Raw genomic sequence first — 20,950 nt, 5'->3', positions numbered from 1 at the left:
CAGGCTGGACTGACTCATTCTTTTTTTCACTGAATTGACCAAATTGACTGTAGAAATTGGTATCATGTTGAGACAACCCATGTTGCCACCCATAACCGCCTCGTGCAAGAAACTGTATCTTGACACACGCTGCATCAATTACATTAAACAATCCACAAAAACAGTATCAGGCTGAAGCTTGCTAATAAAGACCAGAGCCCATGAGAGCATGTGCTTTCTGCCGCTCTCCACAAAAAGCCCCGCAGCCCACAGCCCAGCCCCCACTCCCAACACAATCGGGGGTCAGAGGGGGAGGCTACCCTCGGTCACGATGTGGCTGGGTGCCGAGGGGGCTGTTCAGAAAAGATAAATAGAAGCACTTTCACTACACTACAGCTGGAGTTACCCGATGCGTTTGGTACAGGGATCTATGTGTCTATTTCCTGGTAAGATTAGCTCCGAAGAAAACGTTGACTTTGTGCAAGCCACTGCATGCTTTCTCTGGTCAGAAAAGGAAAACCACACAAATCGAGGCTTCCCTTTTTGTTGTGATCTATTCCTACCCAGTGCTGATGGCATCTGCTACCTCTGCTCCTTTTTTGGTATCATTCATGTTTTATACTTAAAATATTTAATTTTCTCTGTGCTTCCAAGCCTCGCTGGATGCTTTTAGAAAGAGCCATGGCTAAAATCCTTAAGGGAACATGATCTTAGTTTTGAAATATGGCACGTGGCTCTGTCGTGGATGACAGTGAAAACAGAAATAAACTTCTCTACAACTTCTTCCCTCCATAAAGCAATTACACGGTTTTGCTTGCATGCCAGGAGCCAGAGGACACATTAGCAGGTCTCCCCTCCTGGCACCCTCTCCTAGCACTGTTCCAAGGGTGCTGCAGAAACCTCCTTTCATTATCTTCCATTATGTTTAATTGTCTTATGAAAAGACAACAACTAATATATCTATCTAGTTATTTCTTGGGGATTGCATTCTAATGAATGAGAACAGCAGGTACAATTAAATACAGACTCTGCTGACATTCCGCATTACAAATTCATCTGTGCACAACAGGGACGCACATAAGAGAAAACCACAATGCAATATAAAAGTTATTCTAATCACTCCATCACATAATAAAGGGTAGGTCATCCAAATATTCTTGCAAAGCCTTAAATAAAATTAAGCAGTATAATTAGCTATCTGAAATGGCAGCTACTATCTAGAGTCTCATGATTCCATTCAGAATGGAGGCAACAAACCTGGTTTTCTCTTTCATGTATGAGAAAGGCAAGAGACACGCAGCATTTAAAAAGGCTGATACCAAGGGGGCACCTGGGTGGCTCAGTGGGTTAAGCCGCTGCCTTCGGCTCAGGTCATGATCTCAGGGTCCTGGGATCGAGTCCCGCATCGGGCTCTCTGCTCAGCAGGGAGCCTGCTTCTCTCTCTCTGCCTGCCTCTCTGCCTACTTGTGATCTCTGTCTGTCAAATAAATAAATAACATCTTTAAAAAAAAAAAAAGGCTGATACCAAGGGCAAAACGGCTTCTGCCTTCCCTCAATCCTTTCACAGTAAGTAAACGAGGTTCCCTTCTAGCACAGCGGATTTTAGATTCCTGCCCAGCAATCCTTTCACAGTAAGTAAAAGAGGTTCCCTTCTAGCACAGCGGATTTTAGATTCCTGCCCAGCAATATGTACACATTCTGGTTGGTGTGAGAGAAAGAGCAGGTGCGAAGGGACCAGTTCCTAAGACTCAGAAGGGACAAGTATCCTGTCCCAGCTCTGAGAGAACCTACTTTCCCACATCTAGGTACCACGAATTCTAAGACTCCTACTGACTATAAAAGCAGTGAAAAAGGAAAAGGAAAAAACGCAATGGAATATTACATTAAATGCACAAATAAACTATAAGATGCATTTTAATTGTAGACTTGAAGCAGCACGTCCACAAGACTAACTCTGGTAAATTGTTCAAAAGAAATAGAAATTCTAGGGGCTCCTAGTCAGCTCAGTTGGTTGACGCCCAACTCTTAAATTTGAGCCCTTGTGTCGGGTTCTGTGCTGAGAGTGGAGCCTGCTTGAGATTATTTCTCTGCCCCCCTCTCTCTGCCCCTCCCTCCCCTAAAAAGAAAAAAAAAAGGAAAGAAATAAAAATTCTAGCCGCTAATACCTCTGTGGTATTGTATATGCCAAATATTGAGCTAAATGCATTATCATCATATGCATTATTAACTCATTTAGTTCTCATTATAACCATTGAGATAAATATCATTAGCTCCATTTTACAGATGAGTAAATTGAGGCTCAAATTAATAAAACTACTTGCCTAGGGCTATACAACTAGTCTCCAATCCTAAGTCTTTTTTTTTTTAATTTCTTTTTAGCATAACAGTATTCATTGTTTTTGCACCACACCCAGTGCTCCATGCAATATATGCCCTCCCTATTACCCACCACCTGGTTCCCCCAACCTCCCACCCCTGCCCCTTCAAAACCCTCAGGTTGTTTTTCAGAGTCCATAGTCTCTCACGGTTCATCTCCCCTTCCAATTTCCCACAATTCGTTCTCCTCTCCAACTCCCCATGTCCTCCAATCCTAAGTCTTATTCTTTTTTTTTTTTTTTAAGATTTTATTTATTTATTTGAGAGTATGCATGCACAAGTTGGGGGGTGCAGAGAGAGAGGGAGAGAGACAAGCAGATTCCTGTTTGAGCAAGGAGCCTGATGGGGGGTTTGATCCCAAGACCCTAGATCATGACCTAAGCCAAAGTCAGATGCTTAACTGACTGAGCCACCCAGGTGCCCCTCTAATCCCAAGTCTTAGACCTTAACAAGCTGAACTACAAGATAAACCACATCTGAATTTATCGGCTGGACTATTATCCCAGCTTTGGCACTGAATAGCTGGCTGATCTTCAGATGTTTTATTTTAGATTTTTCCATTTCTCATGGGAAAGAAGATAAGGAGGAAAGTCTGGGGAAGTTTCTAACTATTCCCACATAACCTTTCGCTGCTTTTCTTCTGAAGCGTTATTTGAACTATACAACAGCTATTATGAACCAGGCACAGTGCTGTGACCTCAAAGAGGTTAAGGAACTGACCCAAGGTCACGTAGCAAAGTTGAATTAGGAGGCAGAACCAGGACTTAAACCTGGGTCTGACCCTAAAACCAGAGCCCTTCCATTAGACCACCGACCCCTGATGGCGTTTTCTATGACGAAATTCTTTAGCCTTATGAGCCTTAGTTTCTTCATCTAAAAATGTGGATGACAACCTTGCAAGGCTGTCACCAAGCTCAAATGAAATAATACACACAAAAGATCTAATACAGTAGTAGACAGAAGGCATTCAGTGAATGATAACAATTACTGCTGCACGCAGTCCAGAGGGAACTTAATACTCCCAATGGCAAAATAATGGACTTGATTTCCATGGGGCTGATCACTTCAAACTAGGTCTTCGAGAAAAGAACAGGTGTGAAGAGGTCTGGTAAGTATAACTAACTTGCAACTGCTGTAAATTCTGGCAGAGTTTTCTACCCGAGGATAAATCTCTTACTTTAATACTAGAAAGGGCAACAAAGGATAACTTCCAATGAAGCAACATACCACTATAGAACAATTTTTTCTTGCAGAAAAAAGAAAAATGTTGTTCCCAGAAAGTTACGATTCAATTTATTCATTTCAGAAGCATGCAGTGGCATATCAGTACCACACACTAACTGTGGCCTTCAACCTCTCAGCAACAGAAATGACCATCACACAGGTGTGCTCCGTCTTCCTCTGATAAACTGCTAAACTTCACGGTCCACCTCAAGACAAAGCCATGATCAGAACTGGCTGCGGGGCTTGGTGAATCACACATGCACCAAGCCACACAGAGTGCACCCTGCCGGTAGTTGGACAGAGCTCATCATAGAGGCCAGGGGTTCCTTGGAGGGTACTATGAAAACCTATAAGTCCAAATACACAGGGATTGCATAATCGACTTTAAATCCCAACTCCCAGCAAGGTAGAAGGCCTTTAGGGGACATGATGGGGGAATAACTACGTAACTACCCTCTCCCACTTGTGTTCCTTCTCTGTATGGCACATGATCTCTTCTCTTTCCTCTAAGGCTTCCAAGGATACTCATTTCAGAATGGGAGGGGGGAGGTGCCCTGCATAGTAATTCCCCTGGGTTCTTTTTTTTTTTTTTTTCCAAGTGAAAGCAGAAAGATGAAAGCAGAAAGTGGGTGTGAGTTCTTTTTTTTTTTTTTTAAGATTTTTATTTATTTATTTGACAGACAGAGATCACAAGTAGGCAGAGAGGCAGAGAGAGGAGGAAGCAGGCTCTCTGCTGAGCAGAGAGCCCGATACGGGGCTCGATCCCAGGACCCTGGGATCATGACCTGAGCCGAAAGCAGAGGCTTTAACCCACTGAGCCACCCAGGCGCCCCTCCCCTGGGTTCTTCATCCTGTTAGAGATGTCCTGAAAGGGAAGACTCTGCTGTGATAAATCCTATCACAGATGCATAGGAGAAAGAAAAACCAAGTCCAGAACAACACTCTCTGATTAAGTAGACTACGCACACAGACAGCTATAGAAAGATCACGTATTTTTTAAATTAAGCTTTTTATTTTGAGATCATTATAGATTCACATGCAGTTAAAGACATAATATGGAGACATCCTGTATACTCTCTATCCATGGTAACATCTTGTAAAACTATAGTACAATATCACAAGCAGGGTACTGACTCTGGTACAGTCAAGACAGAGAACGTGTCCATCACCATACTCTTTTCTTCCACACCCACTTTCCTCTGACCCCTGAATATTCTCCTTAGCTCCTGGGAACCACTGATCTATACTCCCTTTCTGTAACTTTGTCATTTAAAAAATATAATAAAGGGGCACTTGGGTGGCTCAGACGGTTAAGCATCTGCCTTCGGCTCAGGTCATGATCTCCAGGTCCTGGGATGGAGCCCCACGAGCTCCCAGCTCAGCAGGGAGTCTACTTTTCCCTCTTCCTCTCTCTTTCCCTCTCCCTCTGCTTGTGCTCTGTCTCTGTATCTCTCTCAAATGAATAAATAAAATTTCTTTTAAAAAGTATTATAAAAATGGGGGGCGCCTGGGTGGCTCAGTGGTTTAAGTCTCTGCTTTCGGCTCAGGTCATGATCTCAGGGTCCTGTGATCGAGCCCCGCATCGGGCTCTCTGCTCAGTGGGGAGCCTGTTTCTCCCTCTCTCTCTGCCTGCCTCTCTGCCTACTTGTGACCTCTCTGTCAAATAAATAAATAAAATATTTTTAAAAAAAGTATTATAAAAATGGAATCATACTGTATTTAACTTCTTGTGCCTCGCTTTTTTTTTTTTTTTTAACTCAGCATAATGCTCTGGAGATTCTTTTTTACTGCTGATTAGTATTACACAGTATAAATGTACAATGTTTAATTATTCACTCACTGATGGACATCTGCGTTGGTTCCAGTTTGGGGCTATTATAAATAAAGCCGCTATGAACATTAGTATACATGTTTTTGTGTGAACTTAAGTCTTCACTTCTTTGGGATAAATGCTTATGAGTGCAACTACTGGGTTGGACAGTAGTGCAGGTTTAAATTTTAAGAAATGCCAAATTGTTTTCCACTGGGGCTGTATCATTTTATATTCCTATTAGCAATGTGTTAGTGATCTAATTTCTCTGCATCCTCATCAGCATTTGGTATTATCTCTATTTTTAAGTTTAAGCCATTCTGGTTAGGTGTGTGGTAATATTTCATTGTGGTCTTAATTTGGCTAACGATGCTGAATATCCTTTCACAATCTTATTTGCCATTTGTATATCCTCTTTCAGTGTCTTTTTACTGTTCAGTTTTTATAGTTCTTTATACATTCTAGACACATATTCTTTTAAAAGAATACTTTTAAATAATGTCATATGGGGTTTCTTGTCTTCTGAAAATCATTACCACAAATACAGAAAACCCCAGTGATTACCCGAGGCAAAGAGAATGAATGACCAATGTGGGGAAGAAGGCTTAGTCTGTAGAGACGTTCATTTGTGTGGATTGTAAGAGCTGGAGAAAAACCAACAACCACAGTCATTAAACTAGTTTGTTTACCTCAGTTAATGGGCTAAGTCTAATTTTTTTTTTCACAAATGTTCGTGAGTTATGATCTACTACAGCATTGCCATGTGATTAATATTTACATTTAAAGGACATTATTTAAAGGATTTAAAAACAGGAGCCAAGGTAACTGGGCTCCTGTCACCAGCGCTTGCTTAACACAAATGCCCCTTCCAGACACACCAGACTGAAACAGTCACAGAGCTCAGGGAAGCAGCCCCCACACCTCGACTCTCTCAGCCTCTCATGCTCAACATAAAACCAACCGGGGATGATTCCTTTCTAAATGACTTCGGTTGCTCAAACACTAACCAGTTCTTTAAAACAAAACAAAAACTGTGACTGCTCCTCCAGATTGGAAAGTTATGGCTGAGGTTAAACACTCACTGTGACCTATGAGTAAGCACACACTCAGTCCATCTCTACAAAAGAGATTGTTATGAAAGTTCTGTGCACGTTTTTCATGAGTTACTTAAAACTAACCAGGTTAGTTTTCAACTGACAGTAATGTTTTCCAACAATCCTTTCCCTGAAGAATCCCTTTATCCAGCAAATGATGATTCCCTAATTAGTTTCTGCCAAAAATCCCAACTTCACTACCCATTAAGGTATTAACACAGCCACCTTGACATTAACATTTCTTTCCTAAGGAATTCAAAGGTTTTACTTCTACCATACCATCCTCTTCTCTCATTTAATAAATACAATAAAATAAATTGGGGATGCAATACAAATATTCTAACATTTTTTCAAATCTTGAAGTTTACACTGACTCATGTAAAAGGCATTCACAAATATATATAACATTTACCTGACTACACTCTTTTGGATTACTGGCCTCCAATTCTCTTCCAAATTCCTTCCTCAACAAGAATGCCCTTGCATGGGGCCTTCTTGTACCTTTTTTGGGCACCCTCCTATGAATCTATAATTATTTCAAAATAAAAAGATTAAAAAAAAATTTTTTTCCACCCATGTTGCATCTCAACATGTCCTTTTTATAATTCTTTGTTAGTCAAAATATTTTATTTTGGTATACTTTATAGTGGAAAAACCTTTTCCCCTTAAAGATGTCTTTCGATTTTACTACACCATTCTGGTTTAGAAAGCACCCATTTTCTTTTCTTTTTCTTTTTTTTTTTTTTGTTAAGATTTTATTTATTTGAGGGAGAGAGGGCATGAATGCGAGCATGAGTGGGGGGTGGGTAGAGAAAAAAGCAGGCTCCCCACTGAGCAGGAAATCTGACATGGGGCTCAATTCCAGGACCTCGGGATCATGACCCAAGCCGAAGGCAGATGCTTAACTAACTGAGCCACCCAGGTTCCCTGAAAGCACCCATTGTCTTAGCTGAGTCACACTGCTTTAATTCCAATTATTTGTTTGCATTTCAGTGTCTCATCTTCAGTTCTAGATGATTTCATACTTCATGGAAGTCCGTACTTTGAATAAACACAAAATAGTCCATAGACAATCAAGCACTTGGGGCAGTTACTGTACAAAGTAATGCTTAATAAATATTCATTATTATTACTCTTACTAATCCTATTATTATTTCCAAAGCATAACCTACTCTCGGGTATTCCTGATCTTTTTCCTTCTTTTCCCATATACCTCTCTGATTAGCCTGATTCCTTTACCTCACAAGCCTGTCATCCTTCTGTCTGTCCCAGATCACAGAGTATGGAATCCTGGTGCTTGAAGAAACCGAGTGATCACCTAGCCATCCCTTCAAATTGAGGCCCAAAGTGTAGGTGAGACCTGCCGTTCCAGGGTCACACAACGAGGCAGTCAATCAGTGTGACTGAACTGGGAATTCAAATAAAGCTTTAGTCCTTCTTAGAAATTAAGCTTTTTAAGTTCTCCAAGTTAGGCTAAGTCAGCATTACACACTTGTAGTTCTTTACTATTATCTAAGAGAAAAAATGGTTTAACTAAGGAAAGAAAATTTTGTCCAATTTCCAGATGATCCCAATTCCTAGACCACGACAACGGCTACTTCTAAGTTTCTCTCTCTCTCTCTGACATTGCCAATGTCCTTTAAATCATCAGGAATTTTTTTTCAACCTACTGATTTGCTAGACCAAACATAGGTAGGATTTTTCAGGGACCATGAGGTACGGTGATAATGACAGAATCACTCAGACTCTTCAAATGAATGGTTTGCCTTTCTGGAGGGGAAAATTCTTTCTAAAGTACAGCTTCGGGGCGCCTCGGTGGCTCAGTGGGTTAAAGCCTCTGCCTTCGGCTCAGGTCATGATCCCAGGGTCCTGGGATCGAGCCCCGTATCGGGCTCTCTGCTCAGCAGGGAGCCTGCTTCCCTTCCTCTCTCTCTGGCTGCCTCCCTGCCTACCTGTGATCTCTGTCGGTCAAATAAATAAATAAAATCTTTAAAGCACAGCTTCTACCACACTGCTGAGAAGAGAGTTCCTTCTGTCTCTTCCTTTGTTAATATATTTTTAAAAGTCTTACTTACTGTAGTAAAATTCATACTTTCCAGGTATACAGATCTATGTGTTCATGGTTTTTTTTTTAAGATTTTATTTATTTACTTGAGAGAGAGCAAAAGCCAGAGAGATCACAGAGGGAGAGGGAGAAGCAGGATCTCCCCTGAGCAGGGAGCCTGACACAGGGTTCAATACCAGGACACTGGGATCATGAACCGAGCCGAAGGCAGATGTTGAACAACTGAGCCACCCAGGCGCGCTAGATCTTTGTGTTCCAACAAATGTGTACAATTGTGTAACTACCACCAAAATCAAGATCCAGAACATTTCTAACACTCCCCAAAATGCCCTCATAGCTTTAGAGTTAACCTGCCCTCTACCCTTTGGCAACCGCTCATGTATTTTCTATCCTTATAGTTTTACCTTTTCCAGAATGTCATGTAAGTGGAATATACAAGAGGTGGCCTGTGGAGGCTGACTTCCTTCACCTAGCATAAAGTCCTTGACATCTGTCCCTGTTGCATATATCAGTAGTTTGTTCCCTATTATTACTACATAGTATCCCACCACTGTACGGATTAACTATAGCTTGCTTATTCGTGCCCCAACTACAAGACATCTGGGCTGTCTCCAGTTTGGGAGAACTGTGAATCAAGCCTCGTGCTGCAGGACAAAGTGTGAAGCTGTTTCCTGAAGCAGCTGTACCATTTCGCATCCCTGCCAGCAATGCAGGAGAGTTTCCTCTGCTCTGTATTCTTGTCGGCACTTATATTATCCGTTTTTCTTTAATTTTAGTGAAGGGCTCCCTTTTATTACAGAAAAAAAGTAGCAGGAAACATTATTTAGTACACTGAACTACTACTGAAACTTCAAGCAACCTTACCTCCTTTCTTTCTCTTAATACCCACAAAGCAATGCATCGGGAAATTCCGTTGATTCTACAACTAAAATATACCCAGGATCTGACTACCTCTCCCCATCTTCACAACTGTCTCCTTGGGCTGAGCTTCTGTAACTCACCTGCAACAGTTCCTAACAGAACACACAGGCCTCCCTGCTGTTCTGTGAACACTCCAGACACATCCCACCTGGTGTCTCCTGCTCTATTCTCCCATATACCTACTTGACTTGAACAGTTCCTCTCCTTCTCCGAGCCTCTGCTCCAAGCTCATCTTCTGAGGCCTACCTTGGGAACGCTACAACCTACCCTTTGGCTGCTCCAAGCCTGACCTAGCTTTTCTTTTCTCCAGATTACTAGCCATCTTCTAACACACTGTATTTACTTTTTTTACTATGTTTATTATTTATGGACTGTTTCACAACCCTACTGTACCCTTACGAGAGTGAGTTCCATGAGTATAGGCATCTTTTTTTTATATACTAATGTATTCCAAGTGTGTGGAATACAGACACAGTGTCTAGAACATAGCTGGTATTAAATAATAGTTGCTAGATGACTGAACTAATGACACAACTTTGGAATCTAAGGTAGTTCCAATTAGGTCTGTGCAAGGCCAGATTTGTAACAAGTAAAGCCAGGAGCAGAAAATAACATTCCAACATGCATGTTGAAACCACAAGACTTGGTTTCTCTAAACACAATTCTATTTGCACAGTGTCTGCCTTCAGAATAACATAAATTATTAACATAGGGGGAATCCTGGGTGGCTCAGTCAGTTAAGTGCCCGACTCTTGATTTGACTGTTCGTGAACTTGGGGTTGTGAGATCGAGCCTGCGTCAGGCTCTGCGCTCAGTGCTGAGTCTACTTGAGATTCTCTCCGCCTCCCATTGCCCGTCTCCTGGCATGTGTGCCCGTGTGTAACCTTGCTCTCTCTGATAAATAAAAAAATACAATCTTTTTAAAAATTTAAAAAGTATATTTATATATAATACAAAAACACGAAAAAACTCTCCTACTAGAGAAAGCAGATGAAATGAACCAGGTTCATAGATACAAAAACTGTCTTGGGACACCAACCATCGAGGTTTTTGTCTTTCTATAAACTCCTCCATCTGTGTAAGATAGCCCGAGCCTGATTGCCAATTTTATTTTCTTAATCTAAGCTTTATTCTCATTACCCTTCCATTTCTACTTTTTATCCTCAGGGAAAGAGCGAGCAGTTACTGCCAGGGCATTCGCACATCTTCCAAAGAAATGGCACAGGTGTTAATCTTGTATTTATGTTTGATGTGGGTAATGATGGCCGTGGCTGGAGCTGCGGGCTTATTAATATGCAGGGCTCTCACCTCATTAGTGGCGATGTATGTTTTGAAGTTAAGCTGCGATGTTTGCTGCAATGTCAAATCTGGTCTACCAGACTTTCTCACTGTTCATTTTCTTTGTTTTTATCCAGTCAGTACATGCTATGGTTAGGGGGCTCACACATGTGCTGCTTAATAAAGACAACCTTCCACAGTAGTTAATCCTGGTGGAACTTTCAAACATTATTAATAATTATGTTCTCATGCGATACCACATGTCTATCTTAGAGAAAAGGTTTTCACAATTTTTGACCCAGTAAGACAAAGAATAATAAACTCTCTTCCCGGCTTATCTGGAAGTGGTATGTGCTTAAACTGGATAAAGAGTGATTAATTCATAGTTATTATATAATAAAGACTTGGGCTCATTATTAGCATTCGATAGTCTATGAAGTACTTGCATATATATCTCAACCAAATCATTACAGGAACAAAATAAAACTAGTAAAATCTTACTGATGAGGCACCTGGGTGGCTCAGACAGTTAAGTGTCTGACTTTGGCCGAGGTCATGATCTCATGGTCCTGGGATCGAGTCCCGCAGCGGGCTCCCCGCTCAGGCGGGTAGTCTGCTTGTCCTTCTCTCTCTCCCTCTGCCCCTCCCTCTACTCATGCTCATCTCTCTCTCTTGCAAACAAAATCTTTGAAAATTAAAAAATTTTTAAAAACCTTATTGAATATAATATTTGATCATTCATTATAAACACTAACTGTTCTATTTTAATTCTTTAAAAAATGTCCAGTGGACATAACACACATGAAAGAAACAAATCTGTGCCAGACTAGCAAGCCTTGCAGGGTGGGTGGTCTCACCGCTGCAGCTCAGAGTTCATTCGACTCTACAGTCCTCACTGAATACGCGCTGCCAGAAAGACTTAATTTTCACCAGCTTGTTTAGAAGTCATTAACTGTGTTTTTTATAAATTCCAAAAGATACTGTGTAGGCATTTATGTTTTCACGGCTACAAATACAGGACCGCAGTATTCCGAGGAAGCCATTTAAATGAGAGAAACAGTATTTTTCATTTCTCATTAGGTAACTGAATGCATCTCAGTTTTGTCGTCTTTTAAAATCTGTGTTCATAAGTACAAGACCCTGGCTCTAGGGGCAGAATTTGTAGGGAAGAAAATGATGTGATGATTGGTGGAGAACACAGGTACTTAGACCAAGACAAAGGAGAAAGAAACTTAGATCCCTCTGTGCCATCTTCTGTTCACTCGGTTCTCGTGGTACCTGTAGCAGCCCCCCACCCCCACCCCCACCCCCGCAGAAGGACCACTGCCTTTGATTTGACAATGTGACACATGTTCGGCTAGAATTCCTATCCATCATTCATTTAGAGAAAGCAAAACTGAGTATATGGGCTTTTAAGAAGGTACAGTCATGAGCTTATATAGCAAAAGTGTAGAAACAAGCATATTACCTATTTAATTGCCTTAGCTGAACTTGGAAGCTCTGATCTTTAATTGCCTGATTGAACTGATCTAAAAAGCTATAATTTTTTAATCAGGGAGAAAATTAAATAGCTTTTTGGTAAATAAAAAAGCATCTTTAATCTTATTTTTATGGAATCCAAGTTATTAAATATGGACAAAACCTCTAAAATATTAAGTTAACAACTACTCAATCTAGAGCAAATTTCTCATTACAATGCTTCACAAAAGTCTTCAGGGACACCTGGCTTCTTCCACTCTTCAATAAAAGCACACACTTTTAAATCCGAAGGCAAAAGTTGCCATGAATAACCAGGAAACTCTAAAGCTAAGCATATAAATATATTTAATGAGGTGCATTAACACAGCATATTATTTCTTTAGGTGGGTACCTATAATTACTGGGAATAACTGTTCACCTGCACTGTAATTCATTAGTCTTTCCAACTAGACGGACACAGATGCACATTCACTCGCTGCTATTTATTTAAAACCCAAATCCCTTGGGAGAATTTGTTGGCCTACTATCACTGTCCCCATTCCGCCCCTCACAGATACCTTCTTCCCTTAACTAGGAGCATTTTACAGTGGGTGACGCAGTAGGAATTCAGCCAGAGAGCAAAGACTGAGAAGAGAAGTACAAGTTCAGGATTCCTTTTTGGAAACTTTATGTCCTCAATCAGCAAAGCCACTAAGGCCACAAGGTACAGGAAGCAGTCTCTAAGTAACAGCACAGGATGATATCTGAAACATTAGTCAAAGGAAGGGATGCAATTGTATAGAAAGTGAAGGCTTCCGCAGTAAGTGACCAAAGAACCTTTTCTTAGTTCAAGTTGCATCCAGAGCTAGGGAGGACCTACTCGACTCTGAGAGGCTCTGATCAACCACACTTGCCCATGCTGATTACAGATGGTTGTTCCGGGAATCTGACATACACCTTGGGCTTTATTCTTAGATCCCAAGCATAAATCCATTTGAAACATATCTATCAAGATCCCATTTCACAGAAAAATTCAATATTTCTCCAAAACAAAGAGTAAAACTAAAACCAATGATTGCAAAGAAGAAAAAACAAACAACATTTCCCTAACCACTACAGTTCTTAGTGCTACTAAGATTCCTCACAGAAAGTTTTGGTTAGGGGCACCTGGGTGGCTCAGTTGGTTAAGCAACTGCCTTCAGCTCAGGTCATGATCCTGGAGTCCCAAGATCTAGTCCCGGGGCACCTGGGTGGCTCAGTGGGTTAAAGCCTCTGCTTTCGGCTCAGGTCATGATCCCAGGGTCCTGGGATCGAGCCCCGCATCGGGCTCTCTGCTCAGCAGGAGGCCTGTTTCTCTTCCTCTCTCTCTTTGCCTGTCTCTCTGCCTACTTGTGATCTCTGTCTGTCAAATAAATGAATAAAATCTTAAAAAAAAAATTTAAAAAAAAAAATCTAGTCCCACATCAGGCTCCCTGCTCAGTGGGGGGTCTGCTTCTCCCTTTGACCTCTCCCTTCTCATTCTATCTCTCAAATAAATAGATAAAATCTTTAAAAAAATAAATAAATAAAATTAAATTAAAAAAAAAGTTTTGGTTAGGGAGAATTCACTGTAAGCCAGAAGTATGCTGTATGCCCAGAGTATAGGACAAGCCTAAGAATCACTTTAATAGTAACATTTGCATTTCCATGGCAAGGTCCTTTTAAATGAAGGCTTTGCTGTTGAGAATTGATGTCTTCCTCGGGTTCCTTTGTCAAATGGATAGCAGATGTCCATAAAAATCAATAAAATGACAAGAAGTGACCACTGTGTTAACTCCTATTCAAAGGCCTATTACCACTTTATGGGCTGATGAGTGTGGGGAGGTGGGAGTATAGGGAATAGAAGCAATATAGGTCATATTATGTTAAATACCATTCTCTCTTAACCTCAGTGGTGAAAACGCTCCATTCCTTTCTCACCCATGAGATGTGTTCGCATGATGACTTCTTCCCAGGAAGAGTAACACTAACACAGCTCAGCTCACTGCCCCTACGCCTACATTTTGCGCCAACTATACTCTAGAAACAGAATGGACTGGCTTTAAGGGAAACCTTGGTTCATGATTCCATTTAATCCGCATAAACGCCTTCAAAAACTGCAAGTTTTACTTGTCAAAGTCTACACATCCTCTTCAAAAGGGGATGAGGGATTTAAGAAGAAATCTGAAATCACTAGGATGTTAAAACCACCACAAAGGAAACAACCTTTATTGACAGATGTCATACTACAATTGAAGGCATCAGTTGTTAACTCGCGCTCTCAAAGCTTATACCTTTTTATTTTTTTTATTTATTTTTTTTTTTAAAGATTTTGTTTATTTATTTGACAGAGAGAGATCACAAGTAGGCAGAGAGGTAGGCAGAGAGGCAGGCAGAGAGAGAGGAGGAAGCAGGCTCCCTGCGGAGCAGAGAGCCCGATGCGGGGCTCAATCCCAGGACCCTGAGATCATGACCTGAGCCGAAGGCAGCGGCTTAATCCACTAAGCCACCCAGGCGCCCCTCAAAGCTTATACCTTTTTTAAAAAAACTTTCCTTTAATCCTGTCCAATGTGCATGCTATTGCATTCCCCAAATGTGCACGAAGTGGGGCTGAGCAGATGTGTAAAATTAAACAGTACATTAGTAACAGGAGGCCCTGAAGTTGCTTTGCTGGAGTCTGTTTCTCACTTAATAACTTGCTCCAAATGAATTCAGACATGTTGGGAACATTGAAAAATTCAAAGGGAGGTTCCTTTCACAACATTCAACAGTTACCTGATTATTCTTCTCGTTTGTTCTGTTAATAGACTAGGAGACTAATTTGTGGTGCATTCACCAACTCCTTATTTAAAGTTTTACTTTCAAGGTATGTATTAAGGCAATCTTTTAAGGATCAGTGTATGGCGATATGTGAAGCATTAGTAAGTGGAAGGGACACAACTGTATAGAAAGTGAAGGCTTTGCAGACTTAACTAGAGTTAAGGATTAAAAATCAGATCCTATGATTTTCAAATACTCTGAAATACCTTTTTATATGTTTGGTAACCATCCACAAAAATACCTCACCTATAATCTAAAATGAGAGCTGCTGAAGGAGAAAATAAGAAAAACATTTATAAAGCAGCCATCTTTTTGATTACCAAATATATCAGCTGGCTTAAATTTCGGATCGTTTATTTTACTTAAAAATCAAGGTACCTGGAGAGCTCCCTACCCACCCAAATTCACAAATTAAGTCAGAGCTTGTAAGTGTGATACATACCTCTATGTAAAATCTTTAAACTCCACAAATAGGTGAGGCCTTTAACAACCTAAATTTAAGAAAGAGAAACAGCCCAATTGTGATTTTTATCAGAAATTTTCCACATTTAAACATATTATCGTATCAACCATCATTCTTCCTTTAAAACTCTGAAAACCAACAAGCATTTTTTGTACATCTTCCATTTCTGTGCCATCCTCTCTGAGGATGCCAAATGTGTAAGTTACAGTCCTCTTTCCTTTAACTGGCTTCCAGAGTTCTGAAGTTAAGACACAATGAATGAAAAAAAGGAATGTATGTGCATGCAACATGACCTGGAAACACATCTATTAAGTTCTCAGTGGTGGTGTGGGCAGGGAGGAAGGCCTTTCTTTTCCTATACTTCCCACATGTGGAATTTTCTTTTTTAAGTAATGACATTTATGACTAAGGAAAGACATTTTTTAAAAAGTTAACTAATGAAACGCAATGGGGAAATAGAGATCGCTTTTCCTGCCTATAATCAGGAAGGCTTTACCAAAGTGCTGAGCTCTAAGTAACAGATTCAACTGATGTCAAGGAAAGAGGAAAGTGTTCAGGCCATGGTGAAAATATACTGTCCACGTGCTGGGGCCATGTACTCTTCAAAAAGATCAAGGTCAAGAAACACAAAGAAATGCTAAGAGACTGCTCTGAGTTAATAGAGACCAGAGACATGACAAATAAACACAATATATAACCCTAGACTGGATGCTGGATTGGAATTTTTTTTTTAAGACTTTATTTATTTATTTGACAGCAAGAGAGAGAGACAGTGAAAGAGAATACAAGCAGGGGAAGTGGGAGAGGGAGAAGCAGGCTTCCTGCCGAGCAGGGAGCCGATGTGGGGCTTGATCCCAAGACGCTGGGATCATGACCTGAGCAGAAGGCTGACACCCAACAACTGAGCCACCCAGGCACCCCTGGACCCAGAATTTTTATTCTTTTGGTCTAGAAAGGATACTACTGGACAACTGGCAAAATTAAGCTAGGACTGCTGATTTAGATGGCAGGTTAATATTATACCAGCCAATGCTAATTTCCTGGTTTTGATCAGTATACAGCGCTGATGAGAGAGAATGTCCTTGTTCTTAAGAAATATACACCTGAAGTATTTAGAGGTAAACGGCCATGTCTGCAATGTACTCTCAAATGTTTCAGGAAATAAACACATAGCAAACGTGGTTAACTGTTAACAACTGGGGAATCTGGAGGAAGCATCTTACAACTTTTCTATGAGTTTAAAATAATTAAAAAAGAAGAAAGTTTCCAAAAAATGTTTTAAATGATATTCAGGTAGGAAAGAACAAAGTATACCAAGATGAGCAGCCTCACAAGCCAGGCTGGCAGATGCAAGCATATGTGTGGGGTTATGTAGGAAACACTGAAAGGGCAGGTCAAGAAAATAAAGTGAGAAAATACAAACATTCGAATTACATTGGATTTTTGATTGAACAGCCTGTGTTAAGAATAATCAGTCAAATAAGATTCTGAAAAAAAAAAGACGTTTCTAAGACCCTAAGTACATAGGTTACCATCTATGTGAGAAGTTTAATCATTAAACGCTTTAACAATCTTTACACAGAAATGGTTGTAAAAGGGGATGCACGTGTTTTATTCAAACCCACTGACCCTGTATACACATGAGTGTGAACCTACCAATTTCAAGGTTAACTATTCATAATTATGTACCAGATACAATGGAATGAGCCACTATCTCTCAAAATTTACTACCAGAATTTAAAAATACCCACCATTATAGGAAATTTTAGGTAAGTCAGGATTGTAAAAACAAGGAAACCTGCCATTATGAGGAGTAACTGAGTGATTTATATATTTATTTTGAAAATGATGAAAAGAAGGTTGGGGCTAAATCTGGGAGGATTTTAGTTGATCAAGAAAGACTAAGAGCAATACTAAAAAGAGAAATGCAAAAGGAGAAAATCAATTTCCAAATACTAAAGATCTAGAAGAAGGAAAAATCTATATCAATTAATGCTGAGATCGACATATTTTAGTTCTTAGAGGGGGATATACTCCTGAAAGATTTGCTAGCGAGGTATGATCATTTCCACAATAAGTTAGTCTGTTTTAAGAGAACAGAATACATTTTTATTTCTTTCAGGATTTGGAATAAGTGTCATTACAATAAAACACATATGTTCTGGATGCTAAGATAGTTTAAAAAAAAGGAAAAAAGAAAATATCAAAATAGTAATAACGATAATGGACAGGGGAAGGAAATAGGCAAAAATATTTCCAGAAATGGTTATAAAAATAAAAGCAATAACGAAAACAATTTTCTCTTTAGGTAGTAAGATGAGGCCATCTTATTTAGTATGGAAGTAATCACCTCTGAGTTCTGGAATTAGGGCTAAACTTCCCAATTTATAAGCTTAGTTGCATATTATAAAACCTTCCCATTAAAGATAGTTTGCCACTAAAAACTGGTCCCACAAAAAATGAATAACCAGTAAACACACAAGGGGAAGGTAATCCATACATTCAGCTCATCAGGCAAAAAAAAAAAAAAAAAAAAAAAAGTAAAACATGCTGATTTTGTGATACCTAAAAAAAATTATAAATCTTATTAGAGCTTCAAAAAGAACGTGTGATTTTTTCCAACTTTGTCAAAATAGACTATATTTTCCTTGAGAAGCGTATAAAAAGCAGTGTAGAGGGAGCTAGAAATCTGTCCATTGAAACTCTAGAGGGTATTATTGGTATTCAGTATGCCAGGTTTCACAACGATGACTTGACAAAGCCTTGACACTAAAAGTACTTATATCTGCTGTCAATCACTCACTCCTTGACATGTCAAGTGCACGTCCTTTCCGGGACAACTTCAATCAACATTACCACTCAAAATACAGCACACAATGTCACTACTTCAGAAATGAGAGGAAAAATAAAACGTGCAAGGATGGCCAGGAATGGCAGAAAGGCATTCCTCTTTCTAGGGAACCACATTCAAATTGAAAGTGGGTAAAAATCGCCGAGCAAGCTGGAAGGCTAAAATCAGCCAGTTTGTGTGAATGGCTTTTTTCCTGGAAAAATATTCTCTTGCCATATATCCTATAAGAGAAGATTCAAACAACACATCATATACGCTGACAGGGGCCATCCTGTAACGAACCTTGGAGCTTGGGACATCCACAGCATGCCAGGTTATTACAACCTGAGAAATACAGCTAACGGAGGAGAGGAAGAAATGCCTAGATGTGGTTCTAAGACATGAAAGGAATCTGAAGCAATTCCATGTGTCACTCCACTCCTTTCTCATATGTTTCTCTCTCCCCCCCTCCTTTTTTTTTTTTTTCTCTTTAACTTTGTTCTCCCTTTCAGGCCTTCCTCTCCTTTTTTCTCATTCTCTTAGGAAAGGAGAGTGAAAGAGCATGGGACCTGGGGTAAAACAGCGCTGGGTTCGAATCTTTACTGATTAGTTAGTTATAGATAACTTTAATTTTTTTAAAGCTCATCTTGCAGACGTATAAAACATGATCAGTAACCTATGATTTACAGAGTTTGCAATAAAGATTAAATGACATAATATTTATACATAAAACACTTCATCAACAATGGCACAGGGAGGTATTCAATACTATTTCACTCCTCTGATTCTGTTGCTTCTGACATGGCAAAGAGCAGCCATGTGCATTCTTGGGCCTCATGGAGGGAACTCAAAGAACAATGCTGATCTGTCTTCAGAACGGTAGAGGAGAGAAGACCTATAAACATCAGTTTGCTAGTCTTATTTTAATTGGGGGAATCCTTCCACTCCTGTCAACCGCAACAAATGATTGATTATTCAGGTTTGTAGCCTAATCAAATTACATTACAAAAATATGCTTTGGAGGCATTATGCAAGCTTAGGCCCCAGCAGAGTTTATAAGAAGTGGCAGATGAGGAGCTAAATGATCAAAAGTATTTCTTTTACTCTGGCCACAAGCAGTTTTCATTCCTATGACCTGATGAGCCATAAAAGCTAAAGAAATTGGACACATTTTGTGGGGGGGAGAAAACCCCCTAATTTTTTTAAAAAATGCAAGGGAAAATGTAAACAATGCTTTGGGCTAGCACTCATTTTAAGTACCTTTAAAAATTATTTAAAATAATTTTTGTTGTATTTTCGATTACCCAATAGGTAACCCTGGTATTTGAAGCCCGATTATGATTATTTTTGCTGACTCTATTCACTTCGCAGGCTTCTCACTCCAGTAGAATTGAAAAGACCAATGGCCTTGTGTGGATGCCCCACACAAGAGAGAGGTTAAGATTTATGAAGTCCAGGAAGAACATGCTTCTCTGACTGAAGGAGGCAGATTCCTATTTTAGCCAAGTTCAACACATAATTGAGTATATAGAACTCATATACTTTTTTTCTTTTTCAATTGGTATCCTTGCCTTTTTTTGCCCTTTATTATACGTGTTATTAAACTTTAGAGCCAGGAACTGCCAAAAGCCACAAAGCATTCATTCCCCTCTGAGATTAAAAGAGGAAATGAAACATTTTTATTTTCATCTAAAATAGTGATTTAAGTACTCAAATTTCATACTAAACTAATCTACCTAAACATGTAGATTAGAAGCTATTTAGCAAAAGCATCAGAAAAGAAAGTTCTCATCACCCTGGGCAGTTCACACTAATAATTAGAAAGAAAAAAGGAAAGCTGTGAATTACAATGAACAGAGACCAAATAAGTGTCCATGTTGGATTAAAGGATTTGAGTTGTCAGTCTGATGTATAATGGATGCAAACATCAGCCATTTAATTAAATGGTACATGGTATAACCGCTTTGTTCTGCATTAAACTGCTTAAGTTATCAGAGTGCCTTTAGTTTAGCAACTGTTTACTATTACACCACCCCACGACTTCTCTTAGACGCTGTTCAGCCTGTATTACTCCAAATTTCAAATCTAGAGCTTATATAGTAATGTCAGACTAGTTAAAATATTCATCAATTAATGTATGAATACAGAAAACAGGAAAACTACTTTTAATCACAGAGGGAATAAATTCCTAGACATCGCTGGCAAAAAAAATTAAAAACCAAGAAAAGAAAAAGTCTACAAAAGTCTTTAAGAATAGTGTTTTCTGGGGCGCCTGGGTGGCTCAGTGGATTAAGCCGCTGCCTTCGGCTCAGGTCATGATCTCAGGGTCCTGGGATCGAGCCCCGCATCGGGCTCTCTGCTCCGCGGGGAGCCTGCTTCCTCCTCTCTCTCTGCCTGCGTCTCTAGCTACTTGTGATCTCTCTCTCTGTCAAATAAATAAATAAAATCTTTAAAAAAAAAAAAAAAAAAAAAAAAGAATAGTGTTTTCTTGGGGTGCCTGGGTGGCTCAGTGGATTAAGCTGCTGCCTTCAGCTCAGGTCATGATTTCAGGGTCCTGGGATCGAGCCCCGCATCGGGCTCTCTGATCCGCAGGGAGCCTGCTTCTTCCTCTCTC

General features: G+C 39.9%; 1 protein-coding gene across 5 annotated transcripts in view; it reads right to left on the bottom strand.

Moving 5' to 3' along the window:
- The window catches only part of MAP2K5 (mitogen-activated protein kinase kinase 5), a 257,796-nt gene that overhangs the window by 131,002 nt on the left and 105,844 nt on the right, over nt 1-20,950 (bottom strand). For all 5 annotated transcript variants that reach the window (XR_006818657.1, XM_046008023.1, XM_046008025.1 and 2 more), the window contains exon 13: nt 15,486-15,534. Coding sequence is in view for 4 of the 5 variants with exons in the window: in XM_046008023.1 (XP_045863979.1) it covers nt 15,486-15,534 (49 nt within the window). In the remaining variant the exon portion in view is untranslated. The remainder of the gene's footprint in view (nt 1-15,485; nt 15,535-20,950) is intronic.

This window comes from Meles meles, chromosome 6, assembly GCF_922984935.1.
Source record: "Meles meles chromosome 6, mMelMel3.1 paternal haplotype, whole genome shotgun sequence".
In the NCBI taxonomy this organism is placed as follows: Eukaryota; Metazoa; Chordata; class Mammalia; order Carnivora; family Mustelidae; genus Meles; species Meles meles.
This window is presented reverse-complemented; position numbering and strand designations above follow the sequence as displayed.